This window comes from Dermacentor variabilis, chromosome 10 (assembly GCF_050947875.1).
Source record: "Dermacentor variabilis isolate Ectoservices chromosome 10, ASM5094787v1, whole genome shotgun sequence".
NCBI lineage: Eukaryota > Metazoa > Arthropoda > Arachnida > Ixodida > Ixodidae > Dermacentor > Dermacentor variabilis.
In genome coordinates this window covers 56,860,777-56,880,371 of record NC_134577.1, presented here as the reverse complement: position 1 = coordinate 56,880,371, position 19,595 = coordinate 56,860,777, and the positions used below count along the sequence as shown (strand labels likewise).

The following is a 19,595-nucleotide window of genomic DNA, read 5'->3' as shown; positions in this document are numbered from 1 at the left end:
GTTACTGGTAGATGTTGGGGGAAGGAGTTCATAGAGCTCAACACTTACACGGTCATATGGTTAGGCAGGGCAGGGAAAAGGTTGAAAGTGTGTGACTGGATCTTGAGATGGATTTTTCCGAGGAGTGCGCCATTGAGCGAACAAACTTGCCGATGTTTTGAAGATTGCGGCGTGTGTACGCTGATTAAGCGTCGACCGTAAAGGAAGCGCCGATTTTGGAACTTCGGTTGCGCGATAGCAGCAGTAGCCATTTTTGGCCGACAGAAGCGTAGTTGCACCGATATAGTAGTCGGTCGCGAATAACAAAAAGAACAGCTTGTCGGTTGAGCGCGCCGAGAGGTCGGAAGTGTCGGCGTACCGTAGAGGAGGTCGAGGAGGAGTCGTGTAGCTACTCATAAGCTCTGGTGTCAATTTCGAGAGGCAAGAGGAATAACACCAGAGATGAAACGCAAGTAGGGTCGCAGAGCAGAGGGGAATGGGGAACAATATCGGGCACAGGCATAGTGACACCTAATGTATCTCCCCGAGAATTTATAGTCTGCTGCTTATGTCGATCATCTCCTTCATCGTTGTTTATCATCGGCGCTCAAGAAGTCACCGGCACTGACTGCCATTCTAACACCGTTTGTAGCAACCACCACCAAGGCTTTCACAAGTTGCTTTCATCAGTCCTGACGAACACAACTACACTTGACGAAACGCTGGCTCCTGCTTCAGACGTGCTTTGTTCGACCGCTGTTGGTCACATTCGTAAAACGGTGTTTTAATTTTATCATTTAGAACAGCTTCCAAACCACGAGGAAAGCATAGCATTTGCTGTCATCTGGTTCAGTAGGTTTGCATGTCTGTCATAATGCAACCCATTTTCTGAAATATAGAAAGTCATAACATTGGTGTTCAACAGAAAGTGAGAAAAAGGAAGTACGTTACCTTCTGTTAGAATTATCTGCAATGGTAAATAAGGATATCTGCAATCAGGTACAGTGTATGTGCACATGGCTCTACGTGCAATGAAACATTATTCCGTTTGCGAGTTAAACCCCTCCCCCCCTTTTTTAGGAAACGTACATATCGTTACGCGAACGTGCATATTCGCAATATATTGGTTGTATACAAGCAGTGTCTTAGGGGGCAAAACTACGGACACGTTACTTCTACATGTAGACATGTTAATCAGTGTGGCTTATATAGGTGCCAAAAGAAGGGGTGCAGAAGAAACTTCCTTGCTCCAATAAAATCCATAAATAACTAATCAGCACGGGAAGAAATTGAGATATTCAATAAAAGCAGACACTATGTTACCCCATAAGCTTTTAAGAGGCAGTACATTCTTTTACGACAATGACATTAATATATACAATGTCAATATAGTGCATGTTACTACAGTTGGGGTAAATGCAAGCAGCAACACAATTTTCTGTCACGTAAAGCGCCTACTTTAAGCCCCTAGTGTTTATATAAAAGAGCCCCGCTAAAAGCTTGAGGTTTGAATTAAGAACGGAAGCGACACGAGAAGTGCGGAAACATACTCATTTTTGATACGGCAACCAAAACCGATATCGCCATTACCGCTTGCCGGAAGTGACGCATGACATCCGAGGCGACCCCAGACACACGTACAATTGCTATTAATAGAGCTTCAAAATTCGCAAACTGGATTTAGTTACTATCCGTCGGCCAAAGTGGTGCTCCTGTTGACAAAGCCGGTCTTCACCATGTAGCACGGTCAGAACGAGCGCGAGTGCGTACTCAAGCCCGACCCCGCACAATTGCGCGTGGTTCCGTCTCCTGCGCGTGGCCTTCGAGATTTCGTTGGTGCACAAATGCAATCTCGGAGGCCGCAAATCTGCGTAGCGTAGATGTGGCAGACACCGCAGGGTGTCGCGACAAGTCCATTCGTTGTAATGCCCCTGGCATTAATTCGTTGTCGCGGCGCTCGGACAACCGGCTAGCACCACTATACTACGGTGTAGTAGCATAAATTTCAGTGGGTGAAGCATCTTCGGCGACGCATGCTTCGCAGCTTTTGCAGTGATGCGTGCGATGGAAGAAAAATACTATGGTGGCGATGCAACCGAAGTGGATTGGCCACATCAAGGTCGCGCCATTGGAAACTGCCGGCGATACCTATCGGAAGGTTCATTCGTACTACTTCGCGCACTGGTGCATGCTGTCAAGCCGCTCAAATCGTGTTCATAATTGGGTATGGCATCTGTTTATGCCTTGGGGATAGATTTTTTCTTTCTCTTCTTTATTTCGTTTTATTTTATTTTTAATGCCACTCGGTTCCCTTTGGCGAGCAAATATTTGTATTGTTATTCAAGCGGCATGTACCTCTCGTGTTTGTTCTTGCACGTGAAGTTTTCCGTGAATAGGTATTGGGAAACGCAGACGGAAAAACATATATGTAAACTTCCTGCTTGGCGCTTCAGATAAAACACATCTGCCCCATCCGGCGCCCTTGTACTCAGATTTACGGGGAGTATATATATATATATATATATATATATATATATATATATATATATATATATATATATATATATGAGACTCCGTTATATTCTAATCTTCGGCCCGTACGCCGTGTGAAAAAAAAGCGGCGCCGTGGCATAATTGGTGGTTACATAATAGATATGGCGTTGCGCTGCTAAACTCGAGCCCGCGGATTTAAACCAAGTCGCAGAATTCGATGGGAAGGAAATGAAAAAACGCTCGCGCAATTCTGTTTAGGTGCACATTAGAGAACCCGAGGTGGTGAGAACTGAAAAGGGTTACTCATAATCATATCGCCAGGCGTAAAACACCAGAATTTGTTTAATTAAAAAGAGGACAGAAAAAGGTAGCTGCGTTCTTCCGGTTGTTTTAGGGGTGTAAACGAAATAATTTATTATCGAGTCTGATTACTTAGAAAAACTTGTTACGCTTATCTAATATTTCATAACTAAATGTAATATGGTTTCCAACTCTACGTCCGCTCAACTAAACAGCTTCTGTATTATAAATGGCTGCTTTCAGTTATCCGATGCACTATCATAAGGACAGCAATGAAGCAATTAAGGTAACGGCATGCCTCACATGCACGTACAGATATTTGTAGATCTGCTGTGTTCGTTGAAGAATATAAGTGCGGGACCACATTGGTCGTCCAATTTTAATGGGTTGCAGACAGGGGAGATTCTCAAAAAACGTTTTCCTTGTCTGAATCAACTCAGCAGATTTACAGGCTGCGCCAAAAGGGGGCTTTTATATTGTATGACGGCTAGGAGCTTGTTCAGCAGAACCGATTAGCACCCGTGCATTAATTATATCAGGAGATAGTGCGCCTGGGTTCCAATCATTGCGAATAAGAGTCTTCACTTGCATCAGCCCTTCGCCTTTGAGATTTTAAAAGTGATGTTATGAGTTACATTCGAACGGAAACGGCTATTCCATCATTTTTAATAGTGAACTGAAGTCAAATATGATCTGAATAGCAAATACCGTTCGATTAGGCCATATGTTTCTACTTCATTCAAAACAAGCTCGAAACCTAAATTTCCCGTCAACGTGACAGACTTTACAGCGGTAAACGCTATCGGTTATACCCTAACCAATAGCCGGTTAAAGTATAGATACCGTGAACCCCCGGAAAAGGTTATAAAAGCTTTTTTAAGCATTCTGACAACGTGTTTCACTATATATTCTATTTACGTGCATGCTTATCCTTATCCTTTTCTTTTCTCTTTTTGCCGTTTTTGGAAATATCTTCTCTTCACTTTACCCAATTTCTTTCTTGATTACAACCAGTTGCATCATAGCTTCAATTAGACCCTGTCGCTGGACTACGAACTAGCCTCTGTGCAAAATTCGAAACAGTTCGGGCATGCCTGAGGGGCGAAATGCGACACGAGAACTTAAAACAACTTTCGAAGCTGCAACACGAAAATGCGATGCGTGAGGGCAATATTGAAGTTGCGTACGGAACATGTGTCATGCATTAGAGAAAAACAAGGTTTTAAACATCTTAAATGGAGCTTCTTACAGCGTTGATATTTAGGTATAACATTGTAAAAAGCTTTACTGGTAAATTTTCTTATTTCCGGCAGCGCTATTTTTTTTTCTATTTTGAAGACTAGAATGGGGGGGGGGGGGGGTCCGAAACAGAGTCATCAAGATCCGCTACGGTCCTTTTAAGACGAAAACTGCTCTGTCAATGTGCCCCATTACAGCTGTCGAAGGGAGATTTCTACTGCTGGAGCACTTGAGCACAGAACACCAAGTCCAGCTGCAGGTGTACGCAGACGGATCGGACCACCTAGATGCAGACAGTTGCGCAGTATCCCGTATACTTTGCCTTGTCGTATTGTGGCCGAGGCATACGCATGTAGATCAATTAATTTTCTCAACAACTCTGGAAGGTGCAGAAGTCACCGCCGCTCTACGAAAATTGAGGACACATTGCGCACAACATGTCGCGGTACTGGCAGACGGCGCTACAAGGGCTATATATTGGTCTGCCCTGTGACGAGCTTATGAAAGAGTTTCTGGCGCTGTCGTAGATCTAGGTGAAGATCTAAGACGTGAACTCTTAGTGCGTTGCGTTTTGTAATTGAAGAGAATGAGCAAGCTGACGCTCTTGCGCGCGAGTGGTTTTGACGTGCGCAAAAACCAAGACCCTGACAGGACCTGTGAGAACACAAAGGACGCACACCGCAACAATTTTTGATCTCTCCAGAAAAGTCTCTGTCATACCTCTGTGGCGAAAGCACTTGTTCGCGAGGAGGATACAATGCCATAACGCATTCGATCTGGCTGCGCGCCCCCACGGGCTCGGTTATTTTAGAGCGGACAATTTGAGTCTCCACTCTGTGCCTTGTGTGGTGAGGTGGGTTACGTGGGAGACTTTGTCTGGATGTGCCCGCATTTCTATGGAAAAAGAATGATGCTGATTCATAGCCCACGGACAAAGGATCTCTCCCACCCGGGTTTCCAAGCCGCACTGGTCCCCGAAAGACACGAAGGGATCAGGAAAGGAGCCTTACGAATACTGATTGCCTTAGATGACGCTTAATGAAACACACGTGGAAGAATCACCTGCGAAGCAAAGCAAGTTAGCCCCGCCCATCGCAACACTACCTCTGTTACTGCTTGTCGAATAAAAATAAGGCTAAACTAATTAGCTGTCATTAGCTAAAAGTAGTTCCTCCATAGCAATATGCAAGCGCATAACCAGCTTGTATGCTTTGCCCAGTATAAGAAGGTGGCTAAAAGATGTATTGGAGGCTGTCACAAACGAATACTTACCATCAAAGAAAGCAGACCCACGGCGATTCTATAGTCCATACTTGTTTCAAGTGGACACTCTGAAAAAAGCAAAAATGCCATATTTACAGATAAGGAATGCTGTAGCGCTGTTTTTAATGCAGCGTATAACCCTGCACAATATGCACGAGCGCACATTTCTTGTGAAAACATTGTGCGTTGTCATTCTTATCGCAGTTAGCCGCGTGCATTCATTAGAAGTATGTGTTTAAATACATGATGATAATAGGCTTGACAATGTAGACTACGTCTTCTTTGGCCACAGCAGATGTAGCCTTTGATAACGTTTGACTTATGCTCATTTGTCTATACAGGTGCATGTTGAGGTTTGTTTATTGATAGTTTTTATCATTATTGTTATAATGTGAGTAGGGTACTTGGGATTTCGGGACAGTATGCCCTAAGGAGGCCTGCCTACATTTTTTTACATAAAAATGCACTTTTGCAGATGTTTTACGAAGCGTCGTTTTTCGTTTGCCTCACTGGCAGTCAATTTAAACGCGTCGACGTTAAATGTTCGTTATTACAGAATTGTTGGTGTGCGCTGTCCTAATGTAATCAAGTTATTTTGTCCTGTCACTTCAGCATGAAATGTCGCGAAAAAGCTGGCAATATGATTTCAAATACCATGAAATAAATACATCCACGTTACTCAGACTCTATTCTTTTCACAGCGAAGCTGTATATGGCTAGGATCCCGGGATTTTTTGGCGTCCATCGACAGAAAACTATCATCATCAATGGCTCATACCCCCGTAAGCAACCAAAATATGCAATGGCTGACAGCCCCGTAAGGCAGAGGCTACAAGTACTCAGCAAAGTGAAACGAACAGTGCCCACATTACTTGGAATCACGCATAAAGCACACAGAACAGCATGTTCAAAACTATCATCAATGCGTTATACCCCCATAAGCAAGCAAAAAAAAAAATGCAATGGCTCATACATCCGTAAGGCAGAGGCTACAAGCACTCTGTGACGTCGTTTCTTTTAATTTTCCTACTACATACATTTTACAAAAGTTATTTCTGCTATGAGAAAATGAGTAGCCGTCACCATTAAAGGGTGACTACATCTCTTACTTTTATTTACATTTGAATAAAAAAAAGAACACTCAGCGAAGTGAAGCAAACAACGTGTACATTCTTTGGAATGACGCATACAACATACAGAACAGCATACGTTTCAATAAAGAACAGGCTCAAAACAAGCGTCCGAACGACATAATTGATCATGAGGCACTCGTGATTGCTATGCAAATCACGTAACGCTCCTCGCATACGTTTCTCGTTAAATATTACTGTTGCGCGAGCTTCCTTGGTGACGCGAGCTTGCGACATGGGGTTTGACGTCCCTTGCCTTTCGTGTATAAAATTACCAGCCTAGCAACTAACTTCAATGTCACAGCACCGCTATGGTCGGCGACGTGCTGTCAAAATTACCGTTACTCTCATTGCAACCATTACTCGAAAATATCCCTACTACCATTGTAGACATAAAGCATTGCATGGCTTTAGAGCCGTTGTAGTGGTGGTTTTCAACAGCTTCGCTGGGCATGCACTATCGCAGTGCCGCAATGGCGAGTTTTTTTTTTTCTGTTTTACTCTCAGCGCTCACGCCTGCAAGAAGAGAATCAGGAGCAAGTGTACAGCGCGAAATAATAGATGCTGCCGACACTGCTGCTGAATGCACACGAAACCTTTAGGCAGGCATTTAGTTTCAGGAAAAATGGGTCATTCGTAATTCTGAGCACGAAGGCGGAAAACATACGCGTTATGATGGGATCTCCTAACCCATTCGATTCTTGGCCAATCCTCCATAATATCAAGGAGGCCTTATTATTGTTTCAAGTACAAGTGCAAAGAAAGATATGGCACGTTGAGATGTACCAGAGTAAAAACGTTACTCATACACAGATTAAAATGAGCATGAGCGTGAAGAAAACGAAACACATCTGTCGCGATTACGAGACCGCCCAGCAGGCCATTCGCCTATAGTTCGCTAGTCTTTCCGCGCAGTCGCCTCGTTTTGTATAGACGTAGTTCCGCTTCTGGTCTTTGCTCCGCTTTCTGCCATTGTTCTACGTTGGGCGAACTCTCACTAACATGCACGGCAGGCGCTACACAAGCAAAGCGCTTTGCCACACGTAGCAAGCCTTGTCCCTTGGATGCGCTGACTGCGACGAGAAAGCAATAGCGGCACTGATAGCGTTTTCTCCATGTCATTAGTAGCAGTCAAATCCTCACGACATCTGGCACGGTGAACGGCATTGCTAATGCTTTGCTCTTGCCTTTAAGTGCCGTTGGTTATGGAAAACGAGGATACAATCGCGATCGACTGATTACTCTAGACGCACGAAAGAGTTCGAGTGTTTCTCTGTTAATCTAGAGTTTGACACACGTCAAATAAACTTAGTCAGATGAGATGCTTTCTAGGGAGCTCCAAAAAATGAAAAACACAGCAGCCATCTACAGGCAAGGAAATCCAAATGCATGTTTATTATTATTTATCTTTTACAGGTAAAGTTCAAGGAGCCACGATAGCCTTGCGGAAATAATTACAGAAGTGAGGACAATAAGATTTAACCGTTTTTCATCTAGGTTTGATTTGTTTGTTTGTTTCAAGTGTCTTTTTAAGTGCATAATCATTTGAGTGATTTGAAACAACCCGTCTGCAGTAGAAAGCGTCACGCATAGTACGGCCGGTATCTCCCGCCGTTATTAAGCTTTCTGTCTGTCTCAGATGAAGGTAACCCCATTTTTCCTTTACTGCGGAACCATATGAAGCTGTTGCGCACAACAGAGTGTCTCCCCTAATTTGTGTCAAGCAAAAAAAAAAAAAGAAGAACAAAGAAATTTAAGAGTGGAACACTCCGATAGCATTCAGAGATCCCTGTCTGTTTCTCACGCTTCCCGGCAACTGCAGCTGATGTAACCGTAATGTTTACCAGAAAACGTTGGTGGCGAACGCTATGCACGAAGGTGAGCTTTCTGGTAGAAACACTACCTCTTGCGTGGGCCGCGATGCGGCTGAGGCGAGCGCCATCTGGAGGTGTTGTAAGGAACCGGGCGTGCCGCTATATGGCCTTTGAGATTTGCGCGCGCAAATGTGGAAGGCCATGGCCACTCTATGAATCGCAGAAACGCTGGAGAGGGGGTTTGTGTGTGCTTTTTTTAGTTCTCGCGTAAGATAATTATGTTTTCTCATATATTCAAATTACAATCCGACGCTATCATGTCTGTAGGTTGTGTGTAAGTTATACTTCGCGATATTTCTACGTATATCTTACTTTGAGAAATTCAATTCAGTAAGTTCCTTGCGTCACGTGGAGGGTATGGTTCAGTATGCGTCGTTAGAAATTTCTTTTGCCGAAACGACGTCCGACGCCTGACTTCCTGCGAATTTTCTTAATGTTGTCGCGTTGAAATGTGTGCGCTGCATCAGTGCAACCAACTCAATATCGTTGACTGTGCTCTTGAGCAAAGTAACAGGTATATTGCGCTTGAAAAAACAGCGACGAAAAGGGAGGGTACAGTCGGAGCGCTTACTTTCAGCAGGTGCTTGTTTGAAATTGACACTCATTCAAAATACGACAATAAGCAAAACGAGATAAAGGTAAAAGCGGGAGCCAAGGTTTCGACAACTGGACTTTCTTTTTCAAGGGACAAGTGGAAGTGGTCATGAAAAAGACAAGTGGACTTATCTTTTTCAAGGTTTCGACAAGTCCACTTGTCGAAACTTTGATTTTTGCTTTGACATTTTTTTCGTTTTGTTCATCGTCCTAAATTTCTATCTCCCGCCGTCCCCGTAAGCGAGAGACACAGAAGAAAGGGGAAAGGCAGGAAGGTTAACCAGATGGGTAGATCCGGTTTGCTACCCTACGCTGTGGAGAGAGGGGAGGGGGAGGTAAGTTTTCCATACATAAAAGGAGGCACACATATATAAATACCATAAAAGGTGCCATGAACGTAGGTATGATCTTGCGTTTGATGCACTTATATATGCTTTCGAAAACAAAACTTCAGATATATTATTAAAGAGTCTGCTGGGACGCAATAAAAATAATTATTCTTTTTTTTCTGATTGGTAAAGGGAATGGATGCTTACGAAATCTGTGTTTAAACTTGCAATTTTTCGATACTTCAGTTATTACTCGTGTAAGTTTGTCTTTGTGTGTCAATAAAATAACACTCTTCTGAGAAAACGCCTTGCACCTACAAATGCTACAATGCAAAGCAAGCCACTCATTGTGTCCTTTCTTGATGTTATTACGACGCTCTCAATGCCTATCATTGCTTCGGCTCATATATGCCCGAAATACCGCTTAGCGCAACCGAAAGGTGTATTTGGTATACAGCCATTTCCCTGCAATTCGTGAACTGTGTTCGATGCTATTTTCGCAGGCATGCGTCCTCCGCGGTTGTGAAATGTTTAAATTGCGAATTGTTTTCAACGTGCACGGGACCGAGAAAACTGCTTAACGTTATCGCTTTCCTCAAGCCTTTTGAAACTAAGTGAGAAGTAAAAATTTCATGTCTCTGCTGGTGTCATTTGTTACTACAAATGCATTACGCATGTACTTCGGTTTGAAATAAACCCTTTGTTCAAAGCTTCCGTTTATGTAGTGTGCTCCCAATTCATCTTCGTCCTTTTAAGCACTTTATACGTGCTGCTATAACACCCAAATAGGGTTGAATGACAAATTGTTGAGCAACTGACTGTATGTTTGACTATGAGCTCAAATTGTTATTTGAGAAAAATATTATTCAAGTAGTTTAACGTACCAGTTTAAACGCAACACTATGGATGGATAATATACAAAGCCTGTTGAAGAAATATATAGTTCATTTAGTTTCCCGAAAGATAGTTGGCCTGGTTTCATTATGGGGGGGGGGGGGGAGGTGGCTTCGAAGAAAGCGCGCGATATCGCATAACGTACTACGTGGCTAGGCACTTGTGTGGCACGATATGTATGCAATCTTACAGGTACCGGATGAAATACTTGTGCTGGAAGCGGACCGGACATAAGAATAGGTCGCAAGCAGGAATGGTGAATATTATGCATCCGTGACCATCATTTTGGAGGCATCACAACCTCAGAACTCAAAAGCAAGAACGCTGACGGAGCTTCAAGAATCGCACGAGGTTGAACGAGGGTGAAAGAGAGTGAACACGGGCGCACGAGGGGTGCAAATGATATCTCTGAGAAGGTACAGACCCTTTTGACGGTGTAGTTTGCTCTAGAAAAATGAGATGGCGCTTTCAGCTGCACTCCGTCTGTTTCCTGAGTCGAAAGCACACGAATGCGAAACCATTACCTCTTCTCACGCGCTGCCATGCACTCAACTGATGGAAATGCAACTCGATTATCGTTAACGCGCAGTGTTCTATTCATGCTGCGAAATGTGGAGCGGTAGAGGGAAGATGTGTGCTGCATAGTTGGCCCAAAAATTACTGACTGGCACGTTAACGAAGTTCAGAGACCGCTGCACAAGGAGTGTTGCCAGTCCTTCGCGATGCGCGGCTTTTCTCGAGGATAAAAATATTTACTCACGCACCACCGTTGTATCGCTAACCTTCAAAGAAAATACTTCAAGCCCGGAACGTCGTTGAGAGCGACTGTCAGCCAAATGCAGGGGAACAAAAAGACTAGCGCCACTTCTTGGCATAGAGAGCTTTTCGCACGTTATCTACCCACTCAAACTTACGCCCACTTTATCACCCGTGCATCAGGAATAAGTGAATAGCGCACTCTTGAATAAATGCATGATAACAAATTACACCGACAGCACACTAATGTTCAAGGCTGAGCGTTTCGTGCCTGTCAACAGAGTAAGCGAGCGACTAGCGATAATACGTCTTTGCTACCAGCTGTTACTAAGTACAGAACGTACACGTTCCAAATCTTGCGCGCGGCAAGAACTAATGTACCGTGAGTAATCACACATGCGAGTGATTAGGCCGAACACAACACTCAGATAGCGTCTGTACCGAGGAACGCTACTGAGCCAACAAAATGGCAAGCCGCTGCTTAGAGTTGATTTGCAACTAAAGAAGATAAGAACACACTGATCCTGATTTATTTCAGAAGCGGAACTTTCGAACTGCTCGGAAAAACATTTCAAGCCCTCTTCTTGTACGAGCACCGTATACGCCGCTCGCAGTGTTCGAACGAGGCGTAATGAGCTCAGCAAGCACTTTCATGTCCTCTGGAGCTGCGGCCAAAGCTTCTTGTCGTTCACCTAGTCGTCGTCTAAAAAATCCGTTGAAACAGCGGTTCAGCAGATTCAGAGGTTAATTGTAAACAAGGAGGAAACATACGCAGCCGAGGCCACCAATCGGCGGGTCAGCAAGGGAGAAAACATGGCGGCGCCCACGTGACCGCCGTGAAACGGCTCCATACAAAGCGACTAGAAAGCGGTATGGAGCTGAGGTCGAAAGGAAGAGATGTGCGAACTCAACACATGTTCGCTGTGAATAAAAATTACCTGCTCTAGGACAAAGGCAGTTGCGTTTCAATCGGCTTTTCAGGACTCGGTTTCTCTATCTGAAAGGTCGTCAACCGTTATGACTACAGAGAATAACGCTGTGACAAAAGCCATGAGCTTTAAACGGAGCCGAAAGATAGCGAAGCCCGACAGTGATTGTACACGGGCGACCTCCTTTTGCCGTGCGTCTTTCAGCACAAATATTCACGAAAAGCAATTAAATATGTTCAACGCGGCGCTTAATGTATGGTCACAGAATTCGAGATATGTAGCAGCTCTCAACAATTCTTTTTGAGCAATTCTTGAAAGTGTGAAATTTTTTCATGCAGCAGCAGCTGTAACAACAAAATGAAAGCAAATGAAGGCACAAAAATGAATGGCGAAAGCAAGGTTTGGATACGGGCTAGTTGGTATTCCGTGGTATCAATCGTCACTTACAGCGCATACATAGACGAGGGACAAAAAAGGACGACGAAGATAAGCGCTGTGTGCCCCAGCGCCCCAGTGCCCCAGCGCTTGTCTTCGTCGTCCTCTTTTTGTCCCTCGTCTATGTATGCGCTGTAAGTGACGATTGATACCATGGCGAAAGCGCTGCTTTGTGTACGCATACGAACTTACTCTTCAGTCTCTTTGAGGAGCTAGTTGTCCACTGAACATTTCAGAGGTGCACTCGAGTCCTTATACCTTGCAGTGAGTGGTAGGAGGTTCAGACACCTGCGAAAATAAATGCAAAAATTTTGTTGGTAAAGGAAATATCTTAAAGAAAAAACAATGTTTAAAGCTACGTGAACCTATCCTCACATTTATGACCCATTCTGTTGGACGTCAGCTATATAAAATTCATCTCTACTCTTCTAAACGTACTGCTGCGTCACGAAAATTTGTTTCACTGAAACATTTAGAAAAATATGGTGTCCTTCTTCCCAGGCTTGCTGTCGCAAGAGAGCTTAGTGCTTTGTGTTTTTTTTTCAACTCTAGCTCGAAAAAAGAAATTGTTTCCGCGGGTGATGACCCAGAGTGCCCTCCGACGATACGGTCACGCTTGGTGTTAACGAACTTTGTCGGTCACTCAGTCAAAAGCCACTCAATATCCTTTTACCGTACTCCACAAATACCTTTATTGCATTTTATTTTTTACCTCTTTCTTTAATCGACTTTCGTTGATCTCTCCTTCAGAGATAATGATTGGAGGCCAAATGAAGTTTACGTGCTATGTCGATCCAGTTGATCTTTCTGGAGTCGAAATCCGGGCCAGTGCGTACATCTCTCACAGGAAAAGCAACAGACAAAAACACGAAGAACAAGGTGATGGAATCGACACCACAACGATTGGACTAACAACTGTGCTTTATTACAGCGAAGCTGTACCTGGATAGCCAATTCGTCCGGGCGCCCGTCTGTCGGTCGCCTGTACGCCAAAAACTCTTTCGGCGCAACCCCACGCGCATGTGCAAAAAAAAGAAGAGAAAAAGAAAGGCGCCCGATTAGCCAACATCACCAAGATAGCACAATCCGTGATTACTCCGATTCATGGCGTCCCGCAAACTGGCCCGAAATTTCCATTGACAAGGCTAGCGTTATGAAAGCGGTAACGTCAAAATCTTTGTTGCCTTCTCGGAGCATCCCCATTGTATTCTATGGCACTCGGGCCAGGCAACATGACGTCATAGATCGGAGTGAAAAGGCCTTGTGCTATCTAGGTGGTGTTGGATTAGCTGCGCAGTAGTGACGCCGTTGCTCTCCCTCGCAGCTGAGCGCACGCGCAGCAGTTTCTTTGCGGCTCCGAAATGGCTGCGCCACGCGTCTTACGTACTCCTTAGGAGCCGGCAGCTTTCGATCAGCAACCGCGAGCAGAACCCGGAAAGAGCTCGTCTACGCCGCGACGATGCTGCAGCCCGGGCACAAGAACAGGCTCGTGCAGCCAGTGATAAACTCCGGAGCCGCACATTTCAGCTTCGCTGGTTAACTAACCATATGTACGGAATGCTTGGCGGTGATTATGAAAACAGCAGATTCCCAGCAAGGCTAACTGAGCATACGTAGTACAAACAGCCCTAATCACAACGCAATGACAAAGGGGAAGTTGTGCTAACGCAATCATCACAATGCAAACCTACAGGTTTGCATAGCTATGACTGTATTAGCACTATTTCGGCGCGCTTACTCGAAAAAGGAATTTTCCTTTTTAGATAGGTCGCGATAGATTTGGTCCTCTGTCATTGCCTCGTGATTAGGAATGGTCCTGCTGCGCATGCTCGGTTAGTCTTGCTGGGAGTATGCTGTTTTCAATGAAGCACAGTTGTTAGTCCAGTCGTTGTGGTGTAAATTGCCTTCTTTTTTACTTGGTCCTTTTTACTGGTTTATCTTGTGAGTGGACTTTTCTCCAACGATGTCAACTGATTCGCAGATATATAGCCGAGGCTGCCTGGAGTGCAAAATACTGCTATGGAAGTTTCCAACAATCTTGATAATAATACTGATTGGAATATGCGTCGCTTCTTTGATGTAAATGTTAGAATATCGGAAGGAATGAATTCAAAATGAAAAAAAAAACAACTTGTGTTCATGAAATACAAGTTGCCTGTAGTTGCTCACAATAAAGAAAATGAATGTTCACGTTGGTATAACAAAACAGGCAAGCGCATACAATAACAATAATGCAATAAGAATAAAGCATGCGGCGTGCATAAACTCCCACCGCAAATATTAAAGTTCACTCGTAGAGCATATATAGGCAACTTTTCCAGCAGCACTCGAGTAACCTTCATTCATCACTTTAATTTACTTCTAAATGAGGCGCGAAGTTTCCATTGTCTCTACTGTTTAATATTTTACCTCTGATCAGCAGTTTCACACATATTGCTCCCAGTTAACTTCCTGCGAGAAATTTCACGAATTTTACAAAGCGCATGAGTGGGCAACAGGCCGTCGTCAAGCTATCGTCACTGGCTGACGCTCTTCGTATATTACTTAATAACGTGCAGGTTTGTCACCTAGAAGCTCCTTACATGCACTGCATGCCCTCAATCCAGTGCTTGCAAGACCGTGGTTCCCTGGTTGTCATCCTTTTGGACCGCAGTCAAAAGTACATTGATATTCCAGTAGAATGCTAGAGGGATCGAATCTTTTTCAAAATAGAATTTCATCCTACCGTCGGTGCATTTTCACGCGTTGGTTTACAATATGGGTCTATCTGAACCTAACCTATCAATTAGATTTGACCAATTTTCGTACGGATCCATACATTCTACAACATGTGGATAACATAGCAGAGTCGTCAAATATATCTACAGAGGCCTGACACGTATTGACCATTTGGTGCAGCCCTAAAGCCGACAGTCTACAGATGGTTTACAGCACTTTGATTACGGAATGCGAAATCAATGGCTCACCGGCTCAGACACCGCACGGCGCCATATAACAATTTCAGAGTGCAGCCGAAAGCCTGAATTGCGGCATGAGGAAAATGTGCTTGTTGTGGTAGCTTTTAACTGTACAGAACAACGTACTGTGCATAAGAAACGAAGTGTGGGGTTGTAGACACACACACGCACACGCACACACACACACACACACACACACACACACACACACACACACACACACACACACACACACACACACACACACACACACACACACACACACACAAACACAAGTATTCTCAAACGCGGCGATCTCCACGTGCCTTGCAACACCAATATGATCAACCATCATTTCGCATGTTTGGGTATCATCTCAACCATCATATGCCGGTTTTTATGTCCACTGTAGGACGAACGCTTTTCCCAGTTATCTCCCATCACCCGTGTCTTGCACTAGATGCTGCTAACTTGCACCATCAAGTTTCTTAATTCCATCACCCCAACAAATTTCTGCCATCCTCGATTGCGCATCCTTCCCTTGGCGCCCATTCTGTAACTCTAAATGGTCCACAGGTATGTCCTACGCAATACATGGGCTACCCAGCTCAGTCATCATCATCATCAGCCTGGCTACGCTCACTGCAGGGCAAAGGCCTCTCCCATACTTCTCCAACTACCCCGGTCATGTACTAATTGTGGCCATGTTGTCCCTGCAAACTCCTTAATCTCATCCGCCCACTTAACTTTCTGCCGCCCCCTGCTACGCTTCCATTCTCTTGGAATCCAGTCCGTAACCCTTATTGATCATCGGTTATCTTCCCTCCTCATTTCATGTCCTGCCCACGCCCCAGTTCTTTTTCTTGATTTCAACTAAGATGTCAATAACTCGCATTTGTTCCATCACCCAATCTGCTCTTTTCTTATCCCTTAAGGTTACACCCATCATTCTTCCTTCCTTAGCTCGTTGCGTCGTCCTCAACTTAAGTTTACGAAAAGGGTTCTATCCAGCTCAGTGTTTTTCCCTAAATCAACTAGAAAATCGAGGCACAAGTCTCCCTTCGTGTCTCTTAACATTACGCCCGATATTGTATTGTGATAGCAATTACATGGATGCTTCAGGCGCCTTTCTGCCGTTGCCGTGATGCTCCGTATAAAGCCCAAAGGCGATAACGTCGTCGCCGCGCGCCCTACGGTGTACGTGCGCAAATTAGGTGATTTCAATCGAAACTTGGCATGTCTACAGATCATTCTGCGACTGTGGGTGCCAACATTAATTTCGCCCTTATTTTCCTCATCTGCTGCGCGAACCCTCGCCCCTCCCCTCCCCTCCCAGTTCCTCTGGTACGCCAGCCGTGTCGCGTCACAATAAAATGCTGAAATCCCTTGTCCAGTCTTTCTTTCGTGAGGCCAAAACGCATTAAAATTCGTATGATCAACTACCCTGTATTTCGGCGTTTACACTCGATAGGAAATTAAACACAAGAAGCACCATATAAGACAACTGAACCACCCGTCGCTATTAGTGATATTCTTCGTAGAATAGGGTGCTATTTAAGTCGACCCCATATTTGCGTGTCTGTAGCCCGCGAAGCTCCAAAAGATGGCAACGCGACAGTGTTTGACGTCAAAGGAACGACGTGGACGAAAGCGCGCGCCTTCGTGCATATATAAAGCTGTTCGCGTCGGAAAAGAAGACATTTAAATGTGAAATAAGGCCTAGCCGTTCCTAAACAGATTAACTTTGAGAAAAATGGCGTCTCTGGAATAAAGAGAGCTGAAGGAGCGTGATGGCCACGTCGCAGCAATAGTAGCAATGAAAAAGAAGCGGTGGCTTTATAGAAACCAAAAAGAATTGAGAGACATAATATTATTGCTTCTAACAAAAGTATTCACTGATATTAAAATGATGTGGCTTTGCACATCAACGAGAGGTATTGCCGTTTGTTTCATCATGGTAAAAAGTTTGAACACGCGTGTGCTGCGCGTACCTGAGGTAAATTCGAAATCCAGGAAGATATTACCACTGCAATTAATGCGTTCTCTGCGGCGGAAATATAGCATTAGCCAGGCTGGTCGAGCACCACACGGGAGAATGACTTGGCGGAAACGTCAGTAGATTGAAGGCAACTAGCAGTGTGTCCAAAGATGTCTTCGGGCGTTGACATTGGTGGCAAGGCGTGGCAGGCAGGCGTCCAGAGCGATAAACGATGACCGCAAAACTAGGCGTGCGACTCAGCCGTATGGGCGAGTGACGCCCAGGTATTAAGTTCAATTATGGGGTTTTACGTGCCAAAACCACTTTCTGATTATGAGGCAGGCCGTAGCGGAGGACTCCGGAAATTTCGACCACCTGGGGTTCCTTAACGTGCACCTAAATCTAAGTACACGGGTGTTTTCGCATTTCGTCCCCATCGAGATGCGGCCGCCGTGGCCGGGATTCGATCCCGCGACCTCGTGCTCAGCAGCCTAACACCACAGCCACTGAGCACCCACGGCGGGTGACGCCCAGGTGCATGGCCGTGAAAGCGTCGGGAAGTTTTTGAAATTCGGCGAGCCAGAGATACTTTGAGATGACAAATGAGTGCTCGGGACCAACCGAAACATGCTGCGACTGCAGAAACTGTCATGGTGGGGTGCGAACATGTAGAGGGAAAGATCAGAGGTTGATCCGGGAGGGAACGAATGACAAGACGCAACTTTGTAGCCCGTTCGGAAATGGTAGAAAAGGTATAGAATGCAGATTTCAGAGTCAGCATCTGCGATGTGTAGTGGGTTCATACGATGGCGATACATTCAGTCAGCGTGTAGGTGCGAGCGTGCTGATTTATACATAACGAAGAAGCGTCCTTGCAGTCGCAATGTTCGTAGAACGAAGCAACCCACGGTGTCCTTCCTAAATAAGAGGTAACACAGGACGTGATGATCAGACGACAAGCAGAAACTCTGACCGAGCAGGTACGGTCGTAATTTTGTGAGCTTCCTTAGGAGCGTGCGGCATTCATGCACAGGAGCGCAGTAATGACATTCGGGCAGGGGGAAAAGTCAGCTGGCATACTCTGTGATGCCGTTTCGATCACGCTGACGCTGAGGGAGAACGGCGCTCATGCCAAGTCTACTGACGCTCATACGGAATTCAGTGGGCGCTGAATGATTAGAATTAAGCGAAAGCGTAAACGTTGTATGTAGTTTAATGAGTGTACATAGGCTGCGGCTTGCTCTGGTCCCCCCAAAAAAGGAGCATCTTTCTTGAGGAGGTCGATCAGCAGACGAGGGAAGTCAGCTAAAATTTGAACCTGCCGGGTCAACTATGAACATCTTTTGAGGAGTATTCAGCGGTGGGCTACCACACACGCGAACGTTGCCTCGGTCAGGTTAGATTTCCACAGCATTAGCAAGGCAACCACACACATAAATGTTACGCCAGCCAAAGTACCACTCAGATAAATTAAGCTAGAGTCCAGCACCGCCAAATAATACAAGGATTAGGAGTATGGACAGCCGAACAGGGGGGGGGGGGAGGCGCTCACCGGCAGGGTCACACGCCTGTAAGATTGCGCTGCACCTTGTGGGAATTATTAAGGCTCACGTTTTCCAACGCTCGCATGCTCGCCACAGAAGCGAAGAGATCACGTGCCTTAGTGTTCTCTTCCTGCGCGAGGAGCCAAACGACTTTCCCCGCGGTGGCACAACATTCTTGCAAAATGGTCGGAAACGCAGACAATCACGTGACCACACAGCCCCTTTGCCCCTTGGACCGAACAAAGAACAAGGTAGGGCTGTGGAAATCGGCGCGGCCTGCGAACACCGGAGAGAAGAAAACTGCGAGCCACGACGAACGAAGGAGCCATTCCTATCCTTTGTCGCTAGCTGCCTTCGTTCACCGCACGACTCCTTAAACATCTCGGCCGTAACTAGGATGAACCCAAGCAAATCTTTGGTAGCAGTGAACGTTGTCGTGCTTGTTTTCAACGGTGTGTTGTGCTTCTGGTTGCCCTGGTACTGCCAAAGACCGGCCGTACAAGGCGTGCAACGAGGAGTTGGTTGTCAAGACTAAGCCTTACGCCCGATGGCGGCTTGAGAGCACCATCGCTTACAACCATCATATTGGAAAAGGTGAGTACTGAGTGGAAAAGGGGTGACGCCGTTTCGGAGAAGAGGGCAATTATGTGGACATGGGAACGCCCACCCAAACGCTTCTCACACTTGACAGGTCGAGGTCCAGGCTTACCGTAACAGCCTGTTCTGGGACGAGGCAAATCATCTTGTCTTGAGAATGTACGCCTGAACGTCTGCCACACCCGACACGTCGATCATAACAGTACTGACAAAGATTTCATGCAACGGTTATTTTCCCTTCCAACATACCTGCCGACGGGGCCACTACAGTGCGCTGCCAAAAATCTTGAAACGCGGAAACATCACTAATTATGTGATGTGATGA

At 45.3% G+C, this 19,595-nt stretch overlaps 1 protein-coding gene across 1 annotated transcript in view; it reads right to left on the bottom strand.

Moving 5' to 3' along the window:
* The window catches only part of LOC142559550 (uncharacterized), a 35,086-nt gene extending 22,375 nt beyond the window's left edge, over window positions 1–12,711 (bottom strand). Inside the window, exons 1-4 of the mRNA XM_075671130.1 lie at window positions 12,591–12,711; window positions 12,408–12,503; window positions 5,284–5,342; window positions 931–946 (exon numbers count right to left, since the gene is read on the bottom strand). Coding sequence (XP_075527245.1) covers window positions 931–946; window positions 5,284–5,322 — 55 coding nt within the window. The 5' untranslated portion in view covers window positions 5,323–5,342; window positions 12,408–12,503; window positions 12,591–12,711. The remainder of the gene's footprint in view (window positions 1–930; window positions 947–5,283; window positions 5,343–12,407; window positions 12,504–12,590) is intronic.
* Between the last annotated feature and the right edge of the window lie 6,884 nt (window positions 12,712–19,595).